General features: G+C 35.8%; 3 protein-coding genes and 1 non-coding gene across 4 annotated transcripts; 1 reads left to right on the top strand and 3 right to left on the bottom strand.

The window, feature by feature from the left end:
• Nucleotides 1-4,546: 4,546 nt before the first annotated feature.
• On the bottom strand, nt 4,547-5,949 carry LOC108810651 (LOB domain-containing protein 16). Its single transcript, XM_018582755.2, has 2 exons — nt 5,459-5,949; nt 4,547-5,199 (listed from the first exon to the last, which is right to left on the bottom strand). Exons 1-2 carry the CDS (start codon nt 5,759-5,761, stop codon nt 4,765-4,767), a joined length of 738 nt encoding a protein of 245 aa, XP_018438257.1. The 5' UTR covers nt 5,762-5,949; the 3' UTR covers nt 4,547-4,764.
• A 2,414-nt stretch (nt 5,950-8,363) lies between these two features.
• On the bottom strand, nt 8,364-8,434 carry TRNAG-GCC (transfer RNA glycine (anticodon GCC)). Its single transcript has one exon. It is a non-coding gene; the product is annotated as a tRNA-Gly (tRNA).
• Nucleotides 8,435-10,190: 1,756 nt separating this feature from the next.
• Nucleotides 10,191-11,113, bottom strand: LOC130496970 (zinc finger protein 11). The gene has a single exon (XM_056989740.1). It carries the CDS (start codon nt 10,829-10,831, stop codon nt 10,250-10,252), a length of 582 nt encoding a protein of 193 aa, XP_056845720.1. The 5' UTR covers nt 10,832-11,113; the 3' UTR covers nt 10,191-10,249.
• Nucleotides 11,114-11,909: 796 nt separating this feature from the next.
• On the top strand, nt 11,910-14,314 carry LOC108805622 (transcription factor VOZ2). Its single transcript, XM_018577544.2, has 5 exons — nt 11,910-12,069; nt 12,231-12,467; nt 12,564-12,776; nt 12,971-13,487; nt 13,584-14,314. Exons 2-5 carry the CDS (start codon nt 12,255-12,257, stop codon nt 14,108-14,110), a joined length of 1,470 nt encoding a protein of 489 aa, XP_018433046.1. The 5' UTR covers nt 11,910-12,069; nt 12,231-12,254; the 3' UTR covers nt 14,111-14,314.
• Nucleotides 14,315-14,432: the final 118 nt, after the last annotated feature.

Raw genomic sequence — 14,432 nt, 5'->3', positions numbered from 1 at the left:
GACACAAATTAGATTGATTTAGGGCAGTGGCATAGACTTGTAATATTTGTGAAAACTTAAGGGTTAATTCTAATTTGTACTTCAGTTTTAATAGATTAGACTAGATTTTTGACCCGCACGTCCGTGCGGGTGTATTTTTTGTAAAAATATATTTTTCATATCAATATTAGAGTTGAGCAAAAAATCTAAATCCAAAATATCTAACTGATCACGATCCATAAAGAAGTACCAAACTCGAACTGAAATTGATTAAATATCCAAATTATTCAAAATTTTGGTACTTAAATAATTGAAACCAAATCTGATCCAAACCGAAATATTTCGGATATCCGAATGTATTTAAAAAAGATTTATATACTTATATATATTATTTCTTTAGATTTAATGTATATAAAAAATCTAGAATATATATGGCACTTTTAGGTTGGTTTAAATAATTGGAAATATATATAAATAGTCAAATGTAAATAAAGTATACTTATACCACCAAAAATACTTAAAATAATTATTGATTCTCTATCCAAATATTTAAATCAAACCAATTTGTTTGTTCAGTTTAGACATTCTGACATATCTTATTCAAATTTATATGTAATATATTATTTTGTTTATATATTTTGAGAAGTATATAATGAATTTTAAAAATAATTTAAATGGGTTATCCAAACTCGAACGAACCCGCAAATATATGAATCGAATCCGAACCAGAATCCAGAAATATCCGAATGTGACTGAATATTTGTTCCCAGAAACCTTTAACCCAAAGAGAACCGAACCAAATCTGAATGGGTACCTAAACACCACCCCTAATTCACAATCAAATTTTTTTCCTAAAAAAAAAAAAAAAAAAATTCCTATAAAAATAGAGCAAACATATAATCAAAAGTATTTATATGTATTATCATATAAAGAATCACATATATTATATTTTTAAAATTTAATGTAAAATATATAAATCATAATTTAAGTTGGTATATGAAATTTAACTTTGTATTGTATTTTTCTTATTAAAAATATTTTTTAATAATGGTTATATAATCAATAGTATTTTATACGTATTATCATATAAAGAATCACATATATTTATATTTTTATTGATTATATAGGTGGTTTGTATAGCCAACTGAGGATCAATTTGGTTTAGTAATGGTTTTATAATTAGATGAAATATTAATTAGGAAATTGTGTTTCTTGGTTTAATATCAAACCAAAACTCCTGTGAAAATCAATAAATACATTTTTTTTTAAATGATGGACTTGGTCTCACAAGATAGTAGAGGACTGCTAAAATATGATAACGTTTTGATGGGCTGTATAGAAAGATATATATAGTAAACCGAGGATCAATAGGGTCTAGTAATAGATTTATAATCTGATTGACTATTAATTAGGAAATCGTGTGTTGGTTTAATATAATATCAAAACACTGTGTTTTAACACCAGTGGCATGTCATTGTAATTTTTGTGAAAAACTATAGGCTAAGTACAATTTGTACTTCAATTTTAATAGTTTAGATATCAATAAAATATCAGCCTTTAGTTGGTTTTAATTTTTGTACTTTGAGAATGTACTTTACATTATCGTTGGTTTGTGCTGAACAAAATGTTATGCATATCATCATAATACAGAAAGGTATTAGTTTGTAATCTTTTTTGACCGTTGTTATATGCAACATTATGGTTTTAATGTCCCATAGACAAACACTGAGCCCCTCCTCCCACACACCAAAAAAAGAATTGAAGCAGGTGTTTGTGAAACACAAAGAATCTCCCTGAAGGTAAATTCATAGCCGGTCCTGGATATAATTAAGTTAAGAAAATACACTAATCGTATTTTACCGAAAAAAAAAGAAAAAAATACACTGATAAAAAAACTAACTTTTTCTTATTGAACAACATCAAGAAACTAACTAGAGTTGTTATCTTGCATTCGTAATAGAAATAGAAGGTATTATAAACCAGTTGACCAAACAAAAAAAAAGGTATTATAAACCTAGTAAGGCCCTTTAAAAAGCGTATTGGGCTTACTTTTACTAATTGTCGGCTTATGCTCAGAATCACGGCCTGAGAAAGAATTGTCAGGTGGGTCCAGCAGCGCACGTATGATATTTCAACGGTCATAGACTTTGATTGTACTTAAGCTACGGCCCCCACGTGCGTTACTCCTGCCATTTCAATCCACTACTGTGTTTGATAAGATGACAACAGTTCGTGTTTATTCCACGTCAGTTTACGCGCCATTGAACTTAAAAATAAACGCACTAACATGGCGAAAGCGAAACAACTATATTTTTATAGAAAAATTTAGTAGTATGCATTCTACATCCATTTTTTTTCTTTTTGTCAACACATGCTACATCCAATTCATCCTCGATCATGAACTGTTTTTCCTTCTCTGTGTTGTTTTAATGTATTTTTACCAAACGTACATCGGAATATGTGAATAATAAACATACGTTTCTTGATGAATGTAATTGGTGATATCATGCTTTTTGTCCACCTTCTTTTAATCTGTTCTTTATAATATTAGAAAGAGTTAACAAGTTTGGTCTTTGGTAATGGGCTGGAAGAGTTCGGATAATATTTAATAAACTTATGCATAAACGGCTTGACTGAAAAATAGGCATGCCCGAGTTAATGGTCATAACTCGCAAGTCACAACAATCATAACCTTTTGATCAAAACTTGGTTTGGAAACAATTTCCATGTATCCAACATGTTGATATAGTAATGATAAAAGTAATCAATAAACTTATAATGTATCAACAGAAAATAGACTCTATAATTAAACTTTGTTAATAACTGCGGTCTAATTTACCAGGTGAAGTAATGATCTTTTTAAATATATGTGAAGTATTGATCAGGTGCTTAATTAGACTTGTTTTTTTTTCTATTAATAACTTGTTTAAAATGCATTGATTAGGTTACCTCGAGATTACAAATCACAGAGTCCTTTCTCAGAAGACAAAAGAGCACTTGTGACCTTTTAGGTGTAGACAACAATGGAAGCTTCTTTGTGGGGAACTGGGTTAGAATTAGATGAGATTGATTAGAGTTGGCAAAGCAAAATATCATTAAAATGAATTGAATTTAAAAGATTGCATACGATTTAGGGGACATTTCGTCTAATAGGACAACGTACAATATATATGGATATTAGTGCTATAACAATTAACTAGACACTTCTTATTTGATGTTAGGTAAAAATGTTTGTTAAATGCAAAACTAATGCGTGGTCGATTTATATATTAGCAATAAATTTCTAGATGAAATGATTTTCGTTGATTTGCTTCTCTGACAGACAACCACAACATTTTTTTTTGGAATTATACCGAGGTATCTTGGCCCCATTGAAGTGGTCCAGACTACTCACGTGTTGCCACATGTCGGTCCTCTGTCCCTGGCGATGCTGAAATGTTAATTTTTCAGTGGCCAGGATTCGAACCCAGGTGGCAGAACTCACAGCTGTGAACCTTTTACCAACTGAACTAGAAGCCCCGGTTGACAACCACAACATCAACCTCCTATGTTCTTCAAATGTTTTAGTATTAGAGCGCTTTCCAGTCGTTAGAAACCTATTAATTTTTTTCTAAAGTAGTGAATTAATAGAGGAGTGCCCCATAGAATCTGAGGTTCTAACAAGTTACTAAAAGCTCGGTTTAGAGAACTTCTAACTTGTTTTTCTCCTGTTTTATTAATAAAACTCTTTTATTAAATGATGAGAAACTAGGTGAGAAGTTATCGATAATAATGTGCTCTTAGAAAGATTTTTTATGAGAAAGCTGATTTCATCTGTATGTGTTCATTCCTTATGAATTAGTTTTTTTTGTTATGAAAATAAAGTCGACTTTTATTCATATTATCTTTATCGTTTAGACACATACCTTGTAGCCTTCATAGCGATGCTACAAATGAATTGTTAGTTTTTTTCTTTTCTAAAAAAACAAATGAATTGTTTGTTAGTTGACATTTGATTACAAGAATATACGCAGATCTATTCATAGAAATGTAAGAAAAATGTTTTTGCTGATGTTTAAATTTAATTACAATACTACAACCTCAATTATTGTTTATTTTATGATTTATGCTTAGCTTTTTTTCTAAAGACGTAGAACATTTATACGCTAGTACTCAAGTTTGTTTTATCTCCCATACAGAAAATTGTTCGGGACGAGTCAAATATACTATGTATATAATGAATTATGTACTAATCAGAATTATAAAAATTAAGATCCTCAATGAGTATGTAATGGATCAAAGTCAACCCCTTCGATGACACACACGTCTACATTTATTATATTTGTATGGCAATCTAGTGAATCCTCGTTAAAACTCATACAAGGTGATATGGAGCCCTGCCTACACAGATGCATTTCTATAACTAACCTAAGAATCCGTCCAATTATTTTCTTTGTACTTGTGTAACATAGTTTTTCATGGAAGAAACAATAGGTTATTGTCGAGTGATCATTCTTCAATTAGTTACGTCTTCTGAACTCGTTTTATTCAAATAGAAACATCAAATATTGATCAACTCAAATGACGATTAATCGCTGAAACCCGTCGTTAAAAAAAAAAACTACAAAATAAATACCAGTATAATTTAGTTACCGATTAATGTTAGCCGCAATCGCTACCACGTGCAAAACAAACAGGCATACATACATGTTTTTGATGATAGACATCCAACGTTTTGACCTTTTCTCGTTATCAAAATTAAAAGCATCTCGTTCTCTTTAGCGCATGTCTATTATCCAACTTCTCTCAATTCTTCATCATTCTAAGAGCCAAAGCCTGAAGCTCACCTAAATCACTATTACAATAACTCACAGGTCTCTTTTTGCTGGGATATCCTTCATGAAACCCTAACCCACCGTGACCGTATACGCCTGCTCCGGTTTGATGAGTCTCTCGCAAGTTAGCTGTAGTAGTGACGTCACTGCTCGTGCTGCTTAAAGATTCTTCTGGCGAGCTTTGTTGCAAGATCGGATTATTAGGGTTTACGTGACCGTAGCAAGGATGATGGTGATGATCATATGGTATTGCGTACGCACTGCCGATGGGAGAGCCACTAGATTGTTGCCAAGTCATGAATTGGTGAGTACTTTCTGAGCTGTTTCTTAGATCTCCTGCAGCTGACGTCTGATGGCCGCCGATCTGTACCTTCATTTGCATGACTTGTGCTTGCAAGTAAGCAACCTATGTATAAACAAATCAATGGCTAATTGTTAAACAAGATTTGATTGTTGTAACGTTTCCTATAAATAAACTGTCTAATTATGAAAAGCTATTAAGTATTTCAAACAAATGTTTCTGTGGGAAACTTTGTTGATATTAGTTCTTCAATATTTTCTTGGAAATTAAACTCCATGCACTCAACACCATACCAATCAACTGCCATATAAAATCTACAGTGACTATGAAAAATGGACTACCAGTGATTGCTCAGAATATTTACCTGTTGTTGAAGGGCAAAAATGTGAGAGACACAGCCATAAACAGGATCATGAAGACGAGCCTGAGCTTCGTAGGCGATGGTGACAACAGCTTCATATCGATCATGGATAGGGACATTGAGCAATAGCTTAGACACGTTGCTGGCTCCAAACACCTTGTGAATAGCTGCGAATCTTGCTGCTCCTTGCTCCGATGAGAAGTAAGGTGCGAATATACAATCCGATGCACACTTCCTCCTCAAGAATTTACACGCACCGCACGGTGAACCTACCCCTGCCGTTGTACCGTTGCCGGAAGTTGCCATCGTCTAAACAAAAAAAAGTTTATGTTATTTTGTACAAAGAAAAAGAAATAAGGATTCTCTTGTTTTGTTATCTTTTGTATTGTTTTTGTAGTTTCTTAAGATGTTGAAAAGATTGGAAGAAGTGATAGATTTTAGAATTGGGATCGTCGGAGATGTGCACGAGCGAACTAGGAAATAGTGGTTGGGGAAAAAGAATAAGAAATGCAATGATGATGAGAAGTATTTGGTGTCTTGGGTGGATTTTATATTAGGGACATTTTGATGAGAGAGAATAGGTATTTTTTCTTGGGGGGGGGGGGGGGGGAGGGGGGGTTTACTCAGCCACCGCCAATTCGGCTTCTTGAATTTTCTTTTCTTTTCTTCCTTTTTCGTTTCTCGTTTAGGTTAGATCTTCTCTCGGCTTCCGGCGTCGCACTATTTCCTCGGTGGTCGGTTGGCTTTTTGACTCCAGCGTGGCGCCTCTTATATTAGGGTGAACGTCTGGCTTTGTTTTCCGTGTCGTATGGTTTCTTCCGATCTCGACGGCGGTTGTGGTGAAATTTTAACGGAGCTCCCGTTTTGTCTTGATGGGGGTTTATTTTCGGCTCTGCTTTAGGAGAAGAACTCGATGGTTCGCTGGGGTCTTTCTGGGGAAGGAAGCAGAAGGGGTGTAGAGGATGACTTCGGTGATTTGGGAAAAGATCTCGGGACAGGCCTGATGAAGCTCTCCGTTGAATCGAGTCCAGGCGAAGTTGTGGCGTTACATGGGTCGGAAAGCATGTTTCGGTGGTGATCGTGTGTCCGGTGTAGCGGTGGATAGCTCTCCGGTGGAAATTCTGGGCGGTGAAGATGTGGCGGCGATTTGGTGACGCGTGTGCCTCGTTTGGTGAGGACGAAACGCGTGGCCTTTGATGAGATTTGGATGACGCGTGTTTCAAGACGCGTCTACGCGTGGGGCGTCGTCATTGTTAGGATGGTGTCGATAGGATGATGTGAATGGGCTAGTGTTGGGTTCCTTTGAAGGTTCGGACCATGTTGTGGGCCTTTTAAGCTAGATATAATTATGTTTGTTTGTTTGGTCCCCATTAACATGGGCTCTGTAGTATGTTTGGACTTTTTAGCCTGTATTAATAATATAATTAGATGGTAAAAAAAAAGGTATTTTTTCTTGGGCCGAGTTATTTTATAGGTTATCTCGATGATCATTTACAATCACATATATTATGATACAATTTTAATTTGTCCTTTTTTGGTTTATGCATCATCTTTACTTATTTCGTTTAGAAAAAAATCATGTGATGATATTACACTTTTTATAATTCGGTGTCTCAAACAATATTGGTTTGAAATTTTCAAACCCAAATAATAATGAAGATTTAAAATTTGAATTTATATTTTGATCTCAAACATTAATACGTAAAAATCTTAAATTTGATATTTGAGGGAGCCCACATTATGAAGATACTAAATGTATTCGGTAGATCGATCATGAGCTAACATAGGTATATATACAAATGTATAAGATACATCGATCATGAACTAACATAGGTATATTATACAAATGTATAAGACGAATTCCTTGCGTATCATCAAAAATCAACTTGCTTGCACAAAATTTCATTTTTATAACAGAAAGAATGCAATTAATGTCCAAAACTTTTCGAGATAGCCAAAGGGTGTGAACGGTAGACAATGGAGGCTCACATGTTGGATTAAAAGGAGACGATCAACAATGGAGATTGCAACATGAGACTTATATTTTTATTAAAATCTATCAATTATTGGATGTTTATTTAATTAGTCTAAGTTCTCTTTAATTTTCATTCGTAAATTTCTACAGAAAATATCCAAATTCTTAGCAATGAGGTAGTCTTATGTCTTCTATCACCTTTCTCGTATTATTTTATACACGGATGCGTTTGATTTTCGGAGTTACATCAAAGCAAACTCAATTAATTAATTATTGTATTAATAATTAATTAATTATTCTATCAACTGAAAAGAAAACATGTATAATAAGTTTTTCCGCCGAACGCCGGACATTGGAACTGCTGCTGTTTGTCGTGACGTGAGGATAACGGGTAAACCGGCATTGCCGGTAAAGGTGTACCGACAAATGCTAATGCCATGAATGTATTTGGAGGCCATTTTGCAGTATAATTGTTAATAACGTAATTAAAAGCTATAAAAACTCCCTTTATGACAAAAGAAACACACAAAAACTCTTAAAATTTGATTGATTGCGCATGATTTGCTTAGGTGGCTTAGGAATATTTGTTTACATAGAGTGTGTTTAGCTGGCACAGGCTAGCTACTAGCTAGGATTCAAATCACCTGAGGAGTTACCAGAAATTCAATAGTGATCTATGTAGCCAAAAGAATTAATATAACGTACATACGGATTATGTACACGAGAGAGAGATCGTCTGATCTGATGCCAACTAGGATAGCGTGTGCATGTGACTTTCACTTAACGCTCGTGCTCTTAATGACGTGGATATGATTGTAGTTATTAATTTTGTCATTAGCCAGTTCTCCAATTAATCAAAAACCGAAAATTATAAACACCATTCGTTATTATGTTATTATAATCTTTTCATTTTTAAAGGCGAACTTCAAAAAATGCACCAGCCGGGAATCGAACCCGGGTCTGTACCGTGGCAGGGTACTATTCTACCACTAGACCACTGGTGCCTTGTGTTTAACAAAGTATTCCCAAGCTTAGGTATTTACTCTTCATTCTAATCAGTACAACTTATTTTCTTTACTTTTTTTTTGCTTAATTTGGTCGAAGTTTACAAAGTTTCTCACATCTAGTTTCAGTAAAATATATGTTGGGAAAAACCAGAATATTACAATTATTGTATATTTATGTATATCACACTGTTCGAGAGATCAATCACCTCAGACAAAACAAAAGAGATTCTTGGGTTGGAAAGAACGGGTGAGAACTGAGAAGATATATAATTCGAAGCATGTGATTTTGTGATGACAATGTGATTTGGACAGTTAACAAATCCTATAAGTTTAAACAGTTTTAGCCAAATAATCTCTGAGTTTGCTCAAATCAGTTCCTCCCTATAACTAGAAATAACAACCAAATAAAAGATGTTATAGTTAGAATTGACAATAAAATCGAATACTGGAAATATATAAGAAATTTGGGGCTAAAATGTAAGAAAAATAAATATATTGGGTACATCATGGTAAACTATCACCATTCCTTTTTTTGTTCCAATCAACTATCACCTTTCACATCACTCCAACACAAATAAACTCATTGTAACTATTATTCACAGACAAGGGAAGAATTGATCGGGAAGGTAAAGATTAGAGAGGAAAGTTATAGATTCTAAAAACGGAAGGGTAATGATGGATTGGAAAATTGTTGGGAAAGATTGAAAATGTCAGATTAAATTTGTTTATGGAAACCACAAACATCACAAATGTAATGACCAAACATTCCATTAATTTGTTTCCTTTTCACATCACCTGTTTTGTAATTTTAATAATCTTGTCTCCTACATTCTTGGCTCTTGATCTGCATGTACTATGTACATTCATAATTAATATATGCATGGACATACATACATATAGTTGACATGGAGTTGTATGGCATGGGCCTCATGGCCAAAAAGCACTGATGTATGAATCACAAGCCATGCATAAAAAAGAATACACTTCATATTTACTGATAATACATTGTACATGGCATGCGAATTCGTGAAACTCATTTAAAACTCCTCAATCCTCATGTACTCCCATTTATTTCTGAGCTACAAAGTGTTTGTATTGGAACAATATAGAGACGTTTTTTTTAAATGTTCTCTCTTATATCATTTAATAACACACACACACACACATCATGAAGTGAATTGATGACATGCATGAGAATCGGTACATATATACAACTATATACAAAACTAAGCACTATATGTGATGGTGAGTGTGAAAGATGAAAACATTAACTATTCCTGAGTCAATTGATCATCTCTATATGTTTCCTAGTACCACTTTTTCGCATGCGTCTGTGTCTCATCAACCCATCTCTATAGTAATGCAACCTTTATCACTTTTTCCTTTCTTAATACTCGCATACACATGCAACCCACTTTCTCTAATATTTTCTAGTTCATACTCCACGTAATTCTACTACGTATTTATGGACCATTATATATTGACTATATTTATACTAATACAGTTTCATTTTTACAATTTATACGTAGGGAGGCTTGAAATAGAGTTAAACACCACGTATAAAGTAAAAAAGGCAAATCTTGGTCTTTTTTATCAATACAATTTCCTACTGAGTGGAAACTAAGAAAACTACAAATTCATTTTTGATCAATCGACTCTCTCATCAAGTGAGGTAAACACTTTGGCAAAAGCACATAGAGAAATACGAAAAATAGATTCTTGCCTAAATGCAATCACAATCTCTTGCTCACTGCTCAGCTATACATACAATCTTACACATAATCTTGTAGTTAAATAATTAATTTAAGTTATTTAAAGGCACCCAAGTCGAAGCTCCAAATCAAGAACCTGTTTTGGATTCCTCAAACTCATCCCAAGCTCCAACCCCATGACTCCATCTTTCTTGTTCATCAGATCTCCACGACTTATCTCACATTTTGCAGCACGACTTGAATCAATGGCACGATTCCTGCGATCTCTGCTACATACATTGCTGTTGTTCTTCTCTTTTTCCACCATCAAACCTCCATAGCTAGTAGTATAATCCAAAACATCGAACCGGGTAGGAGAAAAAGGAGTCGTTTTGGAGATCTGGTTGATTAGGGAAGGCTCATGATGAGCTAGCGTTATTGAAGAAGAAGAAGAAGAAGAAGAAGAAGAAGAAGAAGAAGAAGAAGAGTTAAGACTTGGGTTAGGGTTGCGAACAGGTGTGTGATGGTGAGGTTCAAAGAGCCAAGAAGGTATCTGTCTGAGTTTTGCTCTGTCTCTTCTGTGAACATTCATGTGACCTCCAAGTGCTTGAGCAGATCTGAACTCTCTCCTGCAGAAGCTGCAAGTGTAGTTTTTGGGAGGCCATGGAATCAGCCCTGCTTCGTAGTTCTTGTAGTGATTCATATATAATGATAGATGCTGATGATGATCCCCTTCGCGATATAAACAAAATATATTACATAAGGAGAATATAGATTTATTCAGAAGTAAGAAAGAATGCGAGTGCACGGAGTAAGAAGAAACCCGTAGGTAGATAGAGATTTATGAGTTTGCTGTGGATCTAAGGAAGAAGAGCTGTGGAGGAGTAACTGTGTTATATGAAGTCAAGGGAAAGAAACGAGAAGGTGGTTTTATTCTTACTCGAGGGTGTCTTTCGGTGTACGGAAGATCATTTATTAGGGTTTTAGTCTGTTACATGTTTGGTCAGATTTTTTTTCTTGAACACCACATGTTTGGTCAGATATATATTGGAGAATAATGCTAGGCTATGCTCGATTAGATTCGATGAGTAAAAAAAAGAAAAAAAAAAGAAAAAGACAAAGAGGTAGTTTCATGATTAAGAAACAGAGAGAGAGAGAGAGAGAGAGAGAGAGAGAGAGAGAGAGAGAGAGAGAGAGAGAGAGAGAGAGAGAGAGGAATTGAATGGAGGCTCATGATGCTCATGCCTACAACATGTCTGCTTATTACTATAATTGGAAGTTACTTGAGACCAATGTTATGGTATGGGGACTCTGTGTTGCGTTAATATTATGTGTCAATATCTTGCAGGAGATCACTTGCCACTTCATTTTCATGATCATGTTCCAACCTGGCTCCACATAATTCTCTATACACATACAAGTATCAAGATATGTACCGAGATATATGTTAAATGCATCAACAGCGCACACATTTCCTCTTCTGGTACTGAGAGATGGGTATGTTCACGGCATCATAAATTGAAGTGGTAGAGAGAGGGCCAAAAGAAAGCAAAACTATAAGTAAAAACTGTATATCATTAAAGGAAGTAAACAAGGCTTGTGAATGCATTAAGGACATGGACAATGACGTTTGATGTTTGCAGCTTGAATTCTCAGTATTATGTTAGTTAATTAATAGTAATGGGCCTGAGGTTAACAAAAATAAAACCTTTTGAAATTATGATATATAGTCGGTCGTAATGGGCCTGATATATAAACCAATCGTCGGGTTTTTACTCGTAGGAAAGTTTCAGAGTCAAACCAAAAAACAGTGAAAGAAAAATAAGTCGTCGACCCATGCCGTGATGTCTCCTTCCTTCCTCTTCTTCTTCGCTGTATAAATAATAATTAATTAATTCTTCTTCTTCTTCTTCTGCATCGGAGCTATATCAATTGAAAACTGTGAGTCTATCTTTGTATTGAATTCATTATCAGTTCGTTCGTGTTAGGGTTTCTATCCGATTTGAATTCTAAATTAGGGTTTGAGATTGATGTTTTGGTGTAGAAATCGAATTTGAATTTTTTTTGGAATTGAGATTAGGTTTTTGTTTGTGTTTGAACAGAGGCTTTTGGATCAGGAGAGTGAGATGTCAAACTATCCGAAGATGACATGCGTATCATCATCGCATCAGAATCTAATGGAGAAGCTAATGCAACTCCAGGAGAGGTTCTCCCATCTCCAAGCCGCCAGGAGAGAAGGGAGGCTTAACGATCACGCCCTTCTCGAAGCGCAAATCTCTCAGAATCTCCGTGAGTGGCAGGCTGAACTCAGCGCTCCGTCTCCTGAATCTTCTCTTCTGGTTCGTTACTTACACAAAAAAAAAGATTGTAACTTTGTTTGTTTGGTTCTGTGCTCTTTTTAATTGATGGATTGGTTTGATAATGTATTATGACAGGGTGGAAGTATTAGTCAGTTTTCTGAGGAGATTGCTCGTCTGCTGAAGCTTAATGATGAAGAGGATGATGCTACTAGTACGCTCAAGGAACACGCTGCACCACCAAAGCCTGACGCTTTCGATCAGAGCTTGTGTTCTCCAGGACACTTGGAGTGGACAGCTGAGCCATTCGATCAAAGCTCTTTCGATGTGAATTTCTTGAGTGGTTTTGAGGTGAGCTTAGCTATTGTTTTAGCCTAGTTACAGCGTTTTTTTTTGGGTAGCACAAGTTTGTAGTTCAGTTTAATAGTGATTATGATAAGTCTCTCTGCTTAACCATATGTCTCATTGATTCTATACTCCGTTTGATCTTTTTCACTCTTGTTTTTACCTTTGTTGTTTCTGACAGTTCATCTTTTCTGTCTCAGGATGATGTTAATAACTCGGAAACACATGGCCAGCAACTCCACTGTGCATTTCAAGAGTTTGATCCAAGCATAAACACCGCTCCTGATTTCCATGCCCAAAAACTCAGCCACTTGGATATAACTTCTCAGCTCGATTACCATCTCTCAGAAGTGCGCCAGGAATTCAACAACACCCCTTCTTCCGTTAAGCTTGATGTTTCCGACGAGTCTGAATTCACTACTCCATCAAGTGTCCGTGTGCCTCCTTCTGCCTTTCTGGGACCAAAGTGTGCACTATGGGATTGCACAAGGCCTGCTCATGGATCTGACTGGTACATGGACTACTGCAGTGACTACCATGGGAATCTAGCTCTGAATGAAGATTCCCCTGGCACAGCACCTGTTTTAAGACCTGGGGGGATTAGTCTGAAAGACAATCTCTTGATTGATGCTCTTCGTGCAAAGACTCTGGGTAAGAATGTTGGCATCCCGGTGTGTGAAGGAGCTGTTAACACAAAATGCCCATGGAACGCAGCAGGTGAGAGTGCTCGTCTTTTCATTGTCTCTCTGAAAAGAGAAACCAATTTTCTTTTTACTTCTTTATTCACCTGACCTCCGTTTTGTTTACTTGCAGAGCTATTTCATCTTGAGCTGGTTGAGGGAGAAACAATCAGAGAATGGCTCTTCTTCGACAAACCCAGAAGAGCATATGACAGCGGAAACCGAAAGCAAAGATCACTTACAGATTACAACGGACGAGGCTGGCATGAATCAAGGAAACAGCTGATGAAAGAGCAAGAAGGCCAGAAAAGATCTTACTACATGGATCCACAGCCTCCTGGTCCCTTCGAGTGGCATCTCTTTGAGTACCAGATCAATGAGTCCGATGCCTGCGCCTTGTACCGACTAGAGCTCAAGTTGACAAACGGAAAGAAGAGTCCTAAGGGAAGAGTCGCAAAAGACCCTCTGGCTGATCTGCAGAAGAAGATGGAGAAGATGGGACAGTTGACACCTGAGGTGGCTTCAGACAAACCGTCGCCTCCAACAAAAAGTCGTGCAAAGGCTGCCAAAGGAGTTAAAGCAGCAACTGGCAATCTAACTCAAGAGACTACAGTTCCTGCAACAGCAGCTTCAACGTATGGGCCAAACAATGAGCCGTGATGGTGTTTCAGTATCTGAGTACTATCCGATCAGAGATAGATAAGGATCATTATAGTTATAACCTCTTTTTTTTTTCTGAGAACCTGTGATGAGTTGTAAATGTTTTTAGCTTCCCTAAAGCCGCTTTGGGTTTCGTGAAGAAAAATTCTTGTGGAATTCTCTTGTATCATGTTTCAATATCCAAAAAGTTCTCGTGTTCTTTAACTATACGATGTCGTTTCACGCAAACAGTGAATTTCTCGGAACCAAGAAATAAAAGTACTAATCACTAATGGGCAGTGTAGCCCAACTTAAATTTGTAGCCGAAAGACCACTTATCAAC

The sequence above is a fragment of the Raphanus sativus genome, chromosome 6 (genome assembly GCF_000801105.2).
Source record: "Raphanus sativus cultivar WK10039 chromosome 6, ASM80110v3, whole genome shotgun sequence".
Lineage (NCBI taxonomy): Eukaryota > Viridiplantae > Streptophyta > Magnoliopsida > Brassicales > Brassicaceae > Raphanus > Raphanus sativus.
This window is presented reverse-complemented; position numbering and strand designations above follow the sequence as displayed.

Bases quoted from the DNA above. Each gene is read 5' to 3' on its own strand.
- LOC108805622 (XM_018577544.2), top strand. From the start codon at position 12,255: ATGTCAAACTATCCGAAGATGACATGCGTATCATCATCGCATCAGAAT. The intron at 12,468-12,563 runs GTTCGTTACTTA...GTATTATGACAG, and splicing joins CTCCTGAATCTTCTCTTCTG to GGTGGAAGTATTAGTCAGTT. The intron at 13,488-13,583 runs GTGAGAGTGCTC...GTTTACTTGCAG, and splicing joins ATGCCCATGGAACGCAGCAG to AGCTATTTCATCTTGAGCTG.
- LOC130496970 (XM_056989740.1), bottom strand. From the start codon at position 10,831: ATGAATCACTACAAGAACTACGAAGCAGGGCTGATTCCATGGCCTCCC.
- LOC108810651 (XM_018582755.2), bottom strand. From the start codon at position 5,761: ATGGCAACTTCCGGCAACGGTACAACGGCAGGGGTAGGTTCACCGTGC. The intron at 5,200-5,458 runs GTAAATATTCTG...GTTTATACATAG, and splicing joins TTTTTGCCCTTCAACAACAG to GTTGCTTACTTGCAAGCACA.